The sequence below is a fragment of the Trichomycterus rosablanca genome, chromosome 4 (genome assembly GCF_030014385.1).
Source record: "Trichomycterus rosablanca isolate fTriRos1 chromosome 4, fTriRos1.hap1, whole genome shotgun sequence".
Classification (NCBI taxonomy): Eukaryota; Metazoa; Chordata; class Actinopteri; order Siluriformes; family Trichomycteridae; genus Trichomycterus; species Trichomycterus rosablanca.
Genome location: NC_085991.1, coordinates 40,912,697 through 40,927,880, shown reverse-complemented (window position 1 = coordinate 40,927,880; position 15,184 = coordinate 40,912,697). Strand labels below are relative to the sequence as shown.

Below are 15,184 nucleotides of genomic sequence, written 5' to 3'. Positions count from 1 at the left end.
GAATAACCTTAGTGACCACAGCTAAATGACAGCCAGGTTGGTATTTGTGATAACACACTTTCTTGTTTCTTTGCATGATTTATTAATAGGTCAGGTGCATCAAACAATAAGCAGAATACTGTGATCTGAATGAGAAAAAATTTAAGAATAAATTAACATATTTTGTTCAGGATACAATTTCCTTTGGTTTATTAGTTTATTAGGATTTTAACTTCATGTTTTACACTCTTTGGTTAATATTTATAACAGAAACGGTAGTTACTCATTACACGAGATTCCCTAGTTTTTAATGTCACACAGTCATGGACAATTTTGTATCTCCAATTCACCTGACTTGCATGTCTTTGGACTGTGGGAGGAAACCAGAGCTCCTGGAGGAAAACCACAAAGACACAGGGAGAACATGCTAACTCCACACAGAAAGGACCCGGACCGCCCCACCTGGGGATCAAACCCTGGACCTTTTTGCTGTGAGGAGACAGTGCTACCCACTAAGCCACTGTATAGCGCTTTTCCACCAAAAGAACCATGGTTCTTGAACCGGTTCTGTTCAGGTTTCTTAGAACCTTGGTGTCCCACCGATTACGTCACGGTTCGTGCTGAAAAACCAAGTATTCTGTGGTGCCAGATTAGAACGCTAGTTCGCTGTCTGGAACCTCTTTTTTTCGGTGGAAACACACAGAACCGGTTCAAAATCAAGTTCGCGAACCAGAGCCAGAAAAGGGTGGAAAAGGGGTATGGCAGTTTATTGCTGACTTTAGTGCACTATTTCTTTTTATTTGCTGATTTTACCCTGTATAAAAATAAAACATATGAACGTTTTGTCCATATGTATCTCGTCCCTCCTTCCTGGTATGTCAAATGTAGACATAAAACAATTTTGTGTATTAGTAGGTGAGTTATTCTATAATTTGGGGTACATTCCATGTCCAATGATAATAATTATATTTATTCTAACTATTTTCTTTAAAAATGTCATATTTTACCTATTAATGGAAAACATGTTGTAATATCACAAAAACATTATGTGCATCCTATGCTTCATTTAGCTTGAAATTTGTCATGATGTTCCTAAATGAACAGTTTTTGCTGTGTCCGTTTTTTTAAGTTGAGGGTGCCTTGGTTTCAAAATAATGAATAAAATTATTAAGGGCAACAACATCTATTTTTTTTATTTATTTCAATAGTTTAAATACTAAAGAAAAATAATATTTTTTAAATTGAGTTTCTCTTTTAAATAATTTAAATATATTTATTTATTATTGTCCGCAAAAGTTCTGTCAACTATGTTACTAACAGAACTCCACTCAGCAACTCAAAAATGGTTTGTTCTAAAACTATGTGACCAGCATTACATGATATCATTTTTCTCTGTAGAGGGCATATTGAACAAACTGTGGTGAATGTCCTCTTATTTTTAAAAATATTTTATCTATAATAGAACATTGTCAATGAGTATATTAATTGACCGTCAACTATGTTACATACATTGTTATGGTTACAATTTTTTTTATAATTTTAATTCAAATGTATGTTCAAATTAGACATTACTCTGTTCAAGAAATGACATGTGGTCAGCCAGGCAAGGTCTACCACTGAAGTTATGGGTCAAAATAGGGAAATTGTCAAGTATGTTACCTGTCAACTAAGTTACCTAGTAGTCTACATCTACTGTCCCTTTAAAATAAAAAAAAATAATAATAATGTTTAAGCTTTGCAACTAGTGGATATGTTACACTAAAGGAATATATTAACTTGAACCACTGATTGTTCTGTTGAGAAAGAACATTGTTTTTGTACTTTTTGGTGATGTGAAATGTACCCCAAATTATAGAATGACCCAGGTGCAAGTCTGTTACCTGTATGGAAAGTATTAACAAATTTTCACCCAACAAATTTTAATAACCTTGATCACCATGATTGCATGGTGCTTCATCAGATACTCCCTGCCCAGGGCAACACACTCATTTACAAATACCCAGTGGCATGAGAAGCCATTCCAGTTTTCCACATGTTTTGGGAGGTAGGGGAAAACCAAATCACTAAAACATGCAAACCTTTCTATAGCAAGTGAAGGATCAAACCTAGGTCATTATGACCCATGCTGATGAATATTTTAGTGTTGTGTAATATAAAATATCTTATAATCCGGTGTTATTTAATTTAGGCTTGTATCACTATTTTACATTTTTGTTTAAATCGCATGAGAATTTGAAACTAAAAGCAGTAAGAATGGGAATGTTACACAAGACGGGAATTTCCGAATCACATGGTGTTTTTCAATAGAGCTGACGCAACTTTGTGTGTGTGTGTGTGTGTGTGTGTGTGTGTGTGTGGCGGGGGGGTGGGTGTAAGAGAGAGCTACAGAGAGAGTGAGTGTTCACTAGCTCCGTTACATTGCTGATGAGCAGGGTTGTGTACATTTCGATGTTGTTTCTTTCTAAAAAAGTTTGGAAAAGTGCAAATAATCAAGCTTCAGTGGACTGAGTGCTTAAGGTAGGATAAACAAAAACATTCCTGTACGGTTATTTAACTTTATTTTGTATTTACTGAGTAAATAACGACTCACATTAGTCTGAATTACCGATCCGAAAGAAGTACAGTAATGTATCATTTTGTGTTGACAAGACTACACATGTCTGATTATTATACATGTGATCAGAAGGACTATTTAAACTCAATTGTTACTCCTCTTTATACACATCACTGTATAAGTAATGTCACAGTATTAATTTATTTACTTATTTGATTCTTTCGGTCGTCACAGAAGATCATCCCGTACACCGTGTGCCCTACACCTAATGCAACCCTCCTTTGTTATTTTGGGCATGTATGTGATGTACAAAACATTGTGACTTTATACGAACTGATGCGATTGGACATTAAAATTGAACTTTGTGGTTATTCCCCTCTCTGCAATTATTTAATTAATTCCTGCATACATTAAAATATTTTTTTTTTTTTTAAAGTCCAGGGTTCGATTCCTTGGTGGAGTGGTAAATAGATTGCATGTTCTCCCCATGTCTGCGTGGGTTTCCTCCGGGCGCTCCGGTTTCCTCTCACAGTCCAAAGACATGCAGCCAGCTTGATTGCATTTACATTTACACTTACATTTTCAGCATTTAGCAGATGCTTTTATCCAAAGCGACTTACACAATGAGCGGAACACGATGAGCAATTGAGGGTTAAGGGCCTTGCTCAGGGACCCGACAGTGGCAACTTGGTGGTGGCGGGCTTGAACCGGCAGCCTTCTGTTTACTAGTCCAGTACCTTAACCACTGAGCTATCACTGATTGATGATACAAATTTGCCGTGTGTGTGTGTGTGTGTGTGTGTGTGTGTGTGTGTGTGTGTGTGTGTGTGTGTGTGTGTGTGTGTGTGTGTGTGTGTGTGTGTGTGTGTGTGTGTGTGTGTGTGTGTGTGTGTGTGTGTGTGTGTGTGTGTGTGTGTGTGTGTGTGTGTGTGTGTGTGTGTGTGTGTGTGTGTGTGTGTGTGTGTGTGTGTGTGTGTGTGTGTGTTGGACTGGCAACCTGTCCATGGTGTTTCTCGCCCAGTGATTTGAACCCTCCGCTACCCTAAACAGGGTGAATTGGTGGTAAAACAGTCTCTTTAAATGTACAGTTTTTAATATGTTTAATTTACAATTTTGATAGCAAAACAAATGTTGTGATACAAATTCTAGCGACTCTGTATGTCCTATGTCCTGGTGGTTTTTGTTCTATTTCTGGGTGGCCCCCTGTCCCTGTACTATTTAATTTTAGTAGGTGGATTGACTGCTCTGTATTGCTCCCTTTATGTGAGTACGAGATTTGTGAGTGTGCATTACCATGTGATTTTGTACATGTAACCAAGTTACATGGTATTTTCAGTGGTAGTCTAATGGGTAGAGCTTTGGGCTATCAACTGAAAGGTTGAGAGTTCGAATCCCAGCTCTGCCACTGTTGGGTCCTTGAGCAAAGCCCTTAACCCTCTCAGCTCCATACAATGGCTGACCCTGCGCTCTGATCCCAGCTTCCAGACAAGTTGGGCTATGCAGTATTTCACTGTACTGTACACATGTAAATGTATATATGACAAATAAAGGCTTTCCTCTTCTAGACAGAACAAAAACTTGGTGTTTTATTGTGTGGTTTTCTTTCATTTAATGACTTTTATATTACTTTTATTTAATCTGTTTTTGTACCAGTGATTTATTTTTTCTGCCTTTATTTATAGAAAACAAAAGAAGCAATATTGGGCAACAGTATTGATTTTGAAATACTATGGTTTCGCTATTTTGCTGGCATGTCAAAACGGTCTAAATTTGTGGTGTAGACTGTATGAACTTTAAAATCTGTGTGCATGAGGTGTTGTGATATGACAAAAAAGTACAATATATTTTTTTGCCATACTGCTCACCACTGCAAATGTAAGAATATAATCTCATGAAGCATAACTATCCACATTATCAAACTTACATTTTCTTTTTTTTTTTTTTCACTAGATTACTGAACTCAAGAAAAGTGCTCAAAATCGACCGCGACAATGCTGGCTGTGTCTCAATCCATGCCAACGGAGGAGATTCTCACTTGCCTCCACATTCAGTTGTATCATCCTGACCAAGCCATGCAACCGCTTTACAGCCTACTGAATTTAAACTATCCTTACAAGATCTCTGCAGAAGACCCGATCAGGCTGGGCAGAGATGGACAAATGTGCAATTTTTTGCTGAATGATACCCATGTCTCCCGAAAGCAGGTCTCTTTCCATGCATATCGTAAGGCCGGTAGCCGGGACATGCGCTTCAGTGTGCAAAACATGAGCCAGAGAGGCAAGGTTTCAGTGAGTGGGGTTGAACTGGGCCACCTTGAGCGGGCTGATCTGGAGGACAAGGCCCTCCTTCGGTTTGGGAAGTACGAGTTGCTGATTTGGAGGGATCTTGGGGAGGCACAAGAGTGTTTTGAGGTTGTGTTTGAGAAGCTAAATATTCCTCCTTCAAGGGAAATGGGAATAGATGTGCCTTGCCGGTTAGCTGTGATGGATACAAGTGTGAGAAATTACCAGAATGGGCCACCCCTTAGTCAAGAGCCACTGGAAAGTGACGAGACTCTGTATGTGAGCTAAACTTGTAGCTTTATGAACAAGTGATGAGTTCACCAAGTGCTGTTCTGGATGTTATTACTGAATCATGAACAATGGATATTGCTGCTTAAGTTACACTTTTTCCAAGTGTGTTTTATGTTTATGTAAATAAAGGCTTAGTAATACCTGTAGCTTTTTTGACTGAAGCTTTATATTTAGCCTTTATGTTTGTGTTGTTTTCTTGAGAAACATATTTAAGCATGTATTAGTATTATTTTGCATTATATTTAATCTTACAATATTATCTATCTAATGTGTCATTCTAAAGTATTTCGTTTAGCATTTAAATGTGTGTGACAGCATGTGATCCCTTGACATGTGAAATGATTAAGGAAGGATAATGGTTTTTAAAGTGTTCTCTTCTTGCCCAGCATTTACTTTGTACTTGGAGGGCAAAACTATAATGAATAAATAACACCAAGTTTCTGAAGTTTCTAAAGTTTCTTTTGTTAAAACACTGACATCTCCCAGCAAGGCAGGATAACACAGGTAGGATAACCAGTCACAATAACCAGCAATGTTCCAGCAATATTTTACTCATTCTAATGCCTTCATGGCACATTGCACACTAATCTAAGTTATCCTATGTCAGAACAAGGTCATGTTATACAAAGGCATTACATATACACTTATCAGTCACCTAGAAGCAATGCATCCAGTTTATGTTAGGTGTGTTTTAAGAGGTGGAAGTCAACCAGGGTATTTACAGGAAAACACTTGGGAGAAAAATGGCAAATTGACAGTAACCAGAGGTTAGGTTTGCACTCAGAACTTCTGGACTTTGGTTTACAGCTAACCATTGAAAAATTCTTCCAAATAAGAGTGGCTCTTTTCTGACCACTGTTCCATGCACTTTATTTTAGGTTATTATGTATTTGGAGGCCATCTTATAATGTTACACAGAAAGCTCACAAGTTCATATATAATAATCTCAGAAAAAGAAAATTTATACTCCCAACAGTGGTCTATTACGCTAGCCCACCACTGCTAAAATCAGAGTTTAAATCATTTCTGACTGAGCGTCTATACAGACTTAATTGGCAATGTTTGGGAGGAAGGGACAAAGCTTTGTGATGGATTGGCACCCTATCCGGAGTGTTGTTGCCTTGTTCCCAGTGTTTCAAGGTTGAACCGAACCTGCCATGACCCTGACCAGGATAAACCAGTTAAGGAAAATGAATATAAAATGAATTACCCAAATACATACATTTATCATATTTAATCATGTCTTTTGGTGTTGTATTTAAATTATAAACATGGCATAATTGTGGACAATTACTAAAATACTACATTGTTCATTTTTTGTTTATGTGGAACATACATGTTTTAAACTATTTTTAAAACTTGTACGTCATATACTGTCAAATGATAGAATGAAATACTAGAATAGAATAATAGAGCTCTAAACAAATAGTTGCAAAACATGCTTGTAGCTTGTACCTGTCTGATGGGTTACTGCTTTGCCATCTCAACCATGACATCACCGGATGTAGAGCTTATCTTAGCTTATCAGATCAGTGCTGGTGTAGTCATGTTAGACAGGACACACCCATAACTGTGTTGTCTAAAGTAATGTGATTACTGGAAGTTTTAAGGACTTCTGAGAAACTGTGATTAATTGCTTAGCAGTAGGTGAAAAGACAGAAACACTAAATTATGTGGACACAGTGATCACCGTCATACTATAAATATTGGTGTTGGTTATTGTAGCTGTTTAAACTGTATGTTTGCATGTTAAAGAAAATGTAGTTAGAATAGGTTAAGGGTTTTTTTAAATAAAAAGTAATACTGGTAAATTCAATCATGAGCTTTTTCATTGGTAGTTGTTTAAACCCAGAAAAGCGCTCTAGTGGTCTGCAGACCTACTCTCAGAAGCAGCCAGTGGGTCCTATACTAAGTTCACATTAAATTACTTTCAAAGTGGTCAGATTGCTGTGTTGTTCCCCAACTACACAGCTTGATCTGTTGTAATCAGGAGTCTTTAAGTCGTTATGGTTTGCACATTACATGACTGATCAGCAAAAAGGGGTCACACACTACACACTACACACTTTTCCCTTCCCAGACATGATCCAAGTTGTTTGTGCACTGATATGCAGCAAAAAAGCATTCTGCAGAGAAAGTGAATTATGAATCTACAGGTGCCCATATTCCGCTAGCACACCAGCACCGAGATTCTGAACTCCTCGGTTCGAAACTTGGCGCCATCTAGCGCGCATAATTGACAGTTCCTGCAGCAGACAAGGTTCTGCTAGGGCGGGATGACCGAGCTATGTGGGTGGGCTCTTCAAACGCTGTGTAAGGACCCTGATTGGCAGATAGAGAGGTGCCTGTGCAGAGTGCTGTGCGAGGGTCGGCGGAGGAGTGAGCAGCAGTATACCCACCTCAACTGCAATCAGGGATCCCCCAGCAGTGAAAGACAAAATTACTATGCTAAATTGGGAGAAAATGCATAAATAAAAAAATAGAAAATGCATAAATAAATAAATCTACTTCGAATCTTGCATTCTCATTGGATGTAACTTGACACCACATTCGCTACCAGTCATAATCTGGTCACAACACTTTTTATGCTACAGAATTTGAAGTCGCTGACAGGTCCAGATATTCAGCATGCTAGATACTGTATTTTTCTTGAGTCAGATGGTGTCTTTGAGTTCACACATAGTGATCGAGAGCCAATTTTTAGGCCCAGAGCGAAGGCTGATTTGCCTCTAAACTGGCACATCTGCCAGTGACATTAAAATCCTGTCAGCGAATGAGCAAATCAGGGCTAAAACTGGGGAAAAACACATTTCTGACCACTTTTTAAGTTATACACAAAATAATAGTAATTTAACAAAAATGTTAAACATAATAAAATACATAGATGAAAAGCAAAAAGCGCTGATTAAAAACAACAAAAACAAACAAGAATAAACTGATTGTAGAAGGTAAACAAATATTTGAAAAAATATATTTAATATTTAATCAGCAAAAAGAAATAAAGCATGCACAGTATTACATAAAGTACACAAATAGATTAAACAAACATTACCATTAAAACCCACTACTGGTATGCACAAATTAGTGACTGTCAATGCTGGTAATGTCTAACTAGAAAATTAGTAATTTTAAAATAACACATTTTCTCAGTAAAGACCAGTAAAAAATGGTATCTACTTTACAACATCGTTTTTTCTTTTCACAGAAATGGCCTTTATTTGTTTTGTCTGGGCCACTGCTCTATTTCCATTTCACATTTAAATAGTTAAATAGCAGTGAAATAGCTCTATAGGTCTAAATAGGTCATTTGAATTATTTGACTACCGACAACAAAAATAGTGAAACTCTAGTAACTATCCAATCCACATATAAGATGTAAACTGTTGAGTTTGCCTGAAAGGTGAGTTTTGATTAGACATGATCATGAAAGTTTACACCTCTGTTTATTGTTTCACAGCAGGAAGTTCTATACGCTATTACGCTAAATGGTTCAATCATAGCAACAAAACAAACATTCACAGGACCGTTGTCACATTAACGCTTGTGCCAGCAGACGACAAAATGGACCAGGAGTGGGCAGTCTAGGACAAAAAGAAGCCCACACGTCGTTATTGTACAGACAATAAAAGTACCTGAGTAATACCTTTATAAATAGATACAATTCATAAAATTCTTAAGTTTCTGTCAGGTTTGTTTGATAGCAGTGATGTGCAGCATGATATTGTCTTGCAACAGATGTTAAGTGATGTTGAAGTCACAAACACCTAACACTAACACACACATCAACTAAAACTGTGAGTATGGTTGATCTTTGAATATCACCTTACTTACTTTACCTTTAATTATATCTATAATTACTGTAACTTTAAGGTTTAAGTTATTTAAACTTTAAGAAAACTTTACTGCCTAGGTGATTGCCTTTTGGCTTTTCTATATACACAGATCAGGCATAACATTATGACCACCTTCCTAATATTGTGTTGGTCCCCCATTTGTCAGCCACATACGCGACAAATTGTGATGCACTGTGTATTCTGACACCTCAGAACCAGCATTAACTTCTTTAGCAATCTGAGCTACAGTAGCTCGTCTGTTGGATCGGACCACACGGGCCAGCCTTCGCTTCCCACGTGCATCAATGAGCTTTGGCCGCCCATGACCCTGTCGTCGGTGTACCACTGTTTCTTCCTTAGACCATTTTTAATAGATATTGACCACTGCAGACTGGGAACATCCCACGAGAGCTGGAGATGCTCTGACCCAGTCAACTAGCCATCACAATTTGGCCCTTGTCAAACTCTCTCAAATCCTTACAGTTGCCCATTTCCTGCTTCTAACACATCAGGTTTGAGGATAAAATGTTCACTCGCTGCCTTACATTCCTTAGCTATTTCCTATTGATTGGTTAATAGGGGCACAATGGGTAGCGCTGTCACCTCACAGCAAAAAGGGCCTGGGTTTGATTCATGAGATCCTTTCTGTGTGGAGTTTGCATGTTCTACATGTGTCTGCTTGGGTTTCCTTCAATAAATACATAGATATGATGGACTGGTGATCTGTCCTGGGTGTTTCCTGCCTTTCGCCCAATTAATCAGATCCACAGTGACACTGACCAGGATAAAGTGGTGGTTAAACAATGAATGAATGAAGAAATGATTGGTTTATTGCAAACAGCTGAGTTTGCAGTTAAATTTTACTAATAAACCTAATTTGCAATAGGGATTGAATGATTTTGATTGCAACTGTAACTGTTGTAGGATTAGCATCAGCTGATCAGTGGGATTTTCTTAGTGGACCAGTAAAACCCCAAAGTAGGGGTCATTGTAAATGAATACAACGTCTTGTTGAACAGCTCTAGTTTCGTATCAAGCCATTTTGCAGCCCCATACACAACAAACTGTGATGCACTGTGTGTTCTAATACCTTTCAATCAGAACCAGAATTAACTTCTTCAGCAATTTGAGCTACAGTAGCTTGTCTGTTGGATCGGACCAGACGGGCCAGCCATAACTGGTAACTAGTGTAGGATTAGCATCAGCTGATCAGTGGGATTTTCTTAGTAGACCAGTAAAACCCCAAAGTAAGGGTCACTGTAAATGAATACAACGTCCTGTTGAACAGCTCTAGTTTCATATCAAGCCAAAATGCAGAAAATTTAGTGTCAATTAGTGTCCTCAGTTCCCAAATCTTGTAAAGGTCTCATTAACAGGAAAAATGATGAAACACAAAGCTAAACATGCCTCTGTCTCAACTTTTTTGAGAGTGTTGCAGGCATCAAATTCTAAATGTACTTATATTAATAAAATACAATGAAATTGATCAGTGGAAATATTGGAAATATTTTATTTCTACCTTTGTCAGTTAAATAAAGATTTAAGAGAATTAACAATTTTTGTTTCATATTTTAAATGGGACAACATAAGCTTGTCAGCTATTAGTTAAAATAAAGCGGTTGCATGACACTAACTATATGTATTTATTAATACAAAGAGTTAACACACAAATATGGGTTAAAATGAAATGTGAAAAATTTATTAAAAAGAGAAAGAGGCTGAAATGTAGTCAATATTGATGGTGGTACACCAAATATGATACTGAAGGTAATATTGTAAAACATACATGCTAATATCTATATAGGGTGGAGAAGCAAACAAAAAATGTTTATTATCAAATCGTTATATGATATAAAGCAATGAAATTTAGTAAGGTGCAAAATATACATGGCCAAAAGTATGTAGACACCATCCAATTTACATTTATGAATTACTTTTATCCAAAGCGACTTACAGTTGTGATTGTGAACAAATACAACGCAAGCAATTGCGGGTTAGGGGCCTTGCTTAGAGCCGTTTATGGTTTATGAAAAGGCATGTTGCTTAGACTGTATACTGTAAGTTGCTTTGGATAAAAGCGTCCGCTAAATACCGACAAATTGGTGTGGACGAACTCCAGTGGCCTGCACAGATCACTGACCATCTCTGGCGTAAGTATGAACTTGCTTAACCTAGCAAATGCTCTTTTGACTAAATGGGCTTATACTAAATGGGTTCACAGACACACTACAAAAAGAGCAATGTATCCTGTTACAGCCGCATGTGGATTGGAGGGTGGAGACAATTCCATGTTTTTTCACATGGCTTTGGAATAGGAAGTTTAACAAGTTAATAGCCACGACCACAAACAATTGGCCATACACTCTACATAGAATTTCTACAAAAATATATTTGTTAGGTTATTAAGTGATTATAACAGCTATCGGTAGGTTATATAAACGATAATCTGATGAACATTTTGTAATGAAGTTGCAATAGTGCAATATCTGCTCACTGAACAGATGGATATAATGCCGCAGACTCATGCTGATCTTGCTTGAAATGCTGGTTGTAAGCGGGTGGACCGCTTGGCATTGGTGCCTGGTAGACCGGGTTCATCGGTGGGGGTTGATAAGGTGACTGCATCTGCTGTTGGTAAGTGATGTTCACCGGAGGGTTTACAAACACGTGGGGCTGCCTGCGAAACTTCAGCTCTCTGGCCATCTGACACCAGGCACAGAGAGTACAACAGCGCACCACGCAACAGTCATCACACATAGTGCCCTGAGGAGAAAGCAGAATATTATAATATTATTATAATGTTATAATAATATTATCTAACAATATACAGTCTGTTCTAGAATTACTGACACCCTTAATAAAGCTGAATAATTTGTTGGTAATTAGCTTAATTCCATACTATCAGTTTTGCTATCCATAGACGACTGAAAACTGAAAACATTTACTTATTATTGTATTTATTCTTTTAAGGTGACAGTTATTTCTGGTGATAACTAGGTGGGAAGAATTTGACGAGTCGGGTTTATATATCCTTATTGCTTAAAAAGAATTGAATCATTGATATTCCATTTAGACATACCATATGTCTAATAAAAGAGTTTGGACACCCAAATCAATGTTTACAGATCCTCTACAGAAAAACTTAAATATGACATTTTCTGCAAATGCTAATACACAATTTTTACTTGAACATAAAACATAACATAAATGACATGACATAACATGACAGTAAGTCATTTATAAAACATAACATGAATTGTCTTAACGTTTGCACATTTTTTATTACAACCTGTTAAATTCAGCACATAACTGGTAAATGTGCATTAATAAAATAAAACAATAATTCCTGCAATATCTTCAATCTAATTTCTAACACATAACATGGGCTTTCTGTTTCAAGAATCACTGGCTGGGAGAAATGCCAGTCAAGCATTTTAATAATCTCTAAATATTTACTGTGCAGTAAGCATGCATTTGTCCTGAAATCTGCAATACAACAAATCAACACAAGCTGCTCAGGTGTCGCAGCGGTAAAGTACGCTAGCGCACCAGAGTTGGGGTTTCAAATACATCGTATCGAATCTCAGCTCTGCCTTTCCGACTGGGTTGGCGCGGCTGCATGAACAACGATTGGCTGTTGTTCAGGGTTAGAGGTAAAAAGTCGGATCGTAGGTCCTCATAACTGGTGCGACTGCGGCCCCTGCTGGCTGACTGATGGCGCCTGCACAGGGCTGAGGAATAGTGCTGATGGGGGTGTGGCCCTCCGTACACAGTGCCCGTCGGTGTATGAACTCGACTCGTGCAGGTGAAAAATGCAGTCTGTACTGACTGTACTGGCGTATGTCAGTTGAGAGGTGTCCTCAGTCAGTGATGAAGGGTCAAATCAGTATAGAGGACGCAATCAGGGTAATTGGACACGACTAGATTAGGGGAGAAAATTGGGGGGAAAAGTGGGAAAAATTATATAAAAAAAATTAAAATAAATAAATAAAAACATGCTGGATTCGGTCAGTAATACTGTCCTATACTGTTCTCATTAAACAACAATAGAAAAGCTGGAAAAAAGTACAACAGTAATGTCACAGTTTATGCATCAGACAACGTGTTAAGCTAAGCTGAATGTTACTGTTTAGTGAAGGTGCAGCTCGGATCTTTGGGTACCTGAAGCCGGTATCTCTCTCTCATGGAGCTTCTCATGGACAAGGTGACAGGCGGTATTATTGCACCGCAACAGTAATCCAGAAGAGGGAGACAGAGGCATTCCCCAAACTCTTGGCTCGTTGTACACATCATACAGCAAGGGCACCAGAGTCCAAAACAACCTGTACACATTTGCACAAAAAGCATTTATGAATCGTAATGACAGTATAATTGGTCAGGATGAATAAAATAGTTTGGGTAATGTAGCCAGAGTCCTTGCTGAAGTAAAAGTATTGTTACTCAAAAATAAGATTATTAAGTAAAAGCAGTTCTACCGTTAAGTGTATAACCGTGTATAAACTGCATTACCCAAGGGGCACTACCTGTGTTGCCAGATTGGGCGGTTTCCTCAAACACGCTGTGAATGGTGGCCATGTATTGTATTGCTTTATACAACAGTTAGTTCCGACCTTACAATCTGATTGGTTGAGAAGCGTTCTAACCGTGCCGATATATGTGATAACAGCACGGTCTTTTCACACCACAACTGTATTACTCCGCTGACGCGTTGCCATTAACGACAAGCTTCATGCACACAAACGCGCACGCAGGCGACACAGACTTTTTTTCCCGGTTGCGTTTTAAATCCGTTATCTGATATACAATCTAGCGCACTGTGTAGGGCAGGGGTTTTCAACCTTTTTAGGCACACGAGAGGGAGTGTGTTATGGCGAATAACATCACGGCTGTGATGATCTACGACCGAATCACAGCCGTGATGTTATTCGCCATAACACACTCCCTCTCGTGTTCTATTGCTTAATTATAAAGCAGCTAAAATTTAAATAGACCTACATATTCCCCACGTCAAAAGTTTGACTGACAGGTAATTCATTCTTGTCAAGAGGACTTCTTTGCTACGCCCATATTCACATATTCACACAATAATTTATCAGCTAGTAATCTATCAGGCTTCGGCTTGCAGCACATTTAGAACCACGTTTTGGCTGAAAGCCTAGTAGCAATCTGGCAACCATGTCCTACGTGACTTGCACCTGTTTTCGTTTTCTAGTACGTTAATGCTAACGTTTATTCAGACCTTTATCTAATAAAAATAATATCTTAAAATAATACGTAAAATTAGGTAAAAGTTAGTATAAATACTGTTAACTAAGCATGAATATTGTGGCGATGCTGCCTCTTCCCTGACTATAGTGAAGCCACAATACTAAGGTAAAACTAATGTTATATATAAATAAGTCCATTTTTTAAAAATAATATTATTTGCTTAAATTAGAAGTACTTTAAAAAGTACAGCTTTAACCTCAACAAATTAGTTTAAGTATTATTACTTCAAAATATTAAATTAAAGAAGCAAGATTTAAAAAGAAGAAAGTTTTAAAAATAAAAACCTCTAGAAAAGGTCATTAAACCTAGTACCTGTAATTGTACTGTTACATAAAATAAATGACTACTCTAGTGAAAGTCCTTTAGCTTAAAACATAATTACATAAATAAATAAATAAAAACATAAATAAATTTTTTTTACTTATGACAATTCATATAAAATACTGTTGTTCAAAATAATGAATACAAATAGTAGTTAATACATGTTATGTAATGAGTGCTCAAGTGGTACAGTGGTGTTTTACGCTAGCCCACTCAGTGGTGTTATCGGCCAACCGGGTGTCCACACAGACATGAAAAGACATACAAAAGCTGAGGGGATACGTAGAATATGACAAATCTAAAACATATTTAAAAGACTAGATATTAATGCTAAATAGGTGCATAAACAATGAATAGAAAAGTACAGAAATTAACAATACAAATAAAGGTCAACAAACAAAACAAGATTTAAAGGTAATACAAAGAACTATTGGGTCAAAATGAACAGACAAAAGAAGCAGCATAATCCTGGGTATTGTTTAAGGAAATTTTTGGGCACTTGGGTGGTGCAGCTATCTAACATGCTTAAGTTCGAGTCTTGGCAGTGCTACTGTCCTTGCCACTGCAACAGTAACTTCTACCGTCTGGTTGAGGTATCAAAACATGCTTTAAAACAATACAATTATATCTGGCAACCTCTACCTGTCTTCTAATGT

At 37.5% G+C, this 15,184-nt stretch overlaps 2 protein-coding genes across 6 annotated transcripts in view; one reads left to right on the top strand and one right to left on the bottom strand.

The window, feature by feature from the left end:
- The first annotated feature begins 2,401 nt into the window (after positions 1-2,401).
- Positions 2,402-5,547, top strand: tifa (TRAF interacting protein with forkhead associated domain). The gene is made up of 2 exons (XM_062993325.1): positions 2,402-2,496; positions 4,484-5,547. Exon 2 carries the CDS (start codon positions 4,525-4,527, stop codon positions 5,101-5,103), a length of 579 nt encoding a protein of 192 aa, XP_062849395.1. The 5' UTR covers positions 2,402-2,496; positions 4,484-4,524; the 3' UTR covers positions 5,104-5,547.
- A 4,974-nt stretch (positions 5,548-10,521) lies between these two features.
- ponzr6 (plac8 onzin related protein 6) overlaps positions 10,522-15,184 on the bottom strand; it is a 29,633-nt gene continuing 24,970 nt past the window's right edge. For all 5 annotated transcript variants that reach the window (XM_062993322.1, XM_062993320.1, XM_062993323.1 and 2 more), the window contains 2 exons: positions 13,101-13,261; positions 10,522-11,702 (listed from right to left, as the gene is read on the bottom strand). In XM_062993322.1, coding sequence (XP_062849392.1) covers positions 11,430-11,702; positions 13,101-13,261 — 434 coding nt within the window. In that variant the 3' untranslated portion in view covers positions 10,522-11,429. The remainder of the gene's footprint in view (positions 11,703-13,100; positions 13,262-15,184) is intronic.

Coding starts and splice junctions, on each gene's coding strand:
- tifa (XM_062993325.1), top strand. CDS start 4,525: ATGCTGGCTGTGTCTCAATCCATGCCAACGGAGGAGATTCTCACTTGC.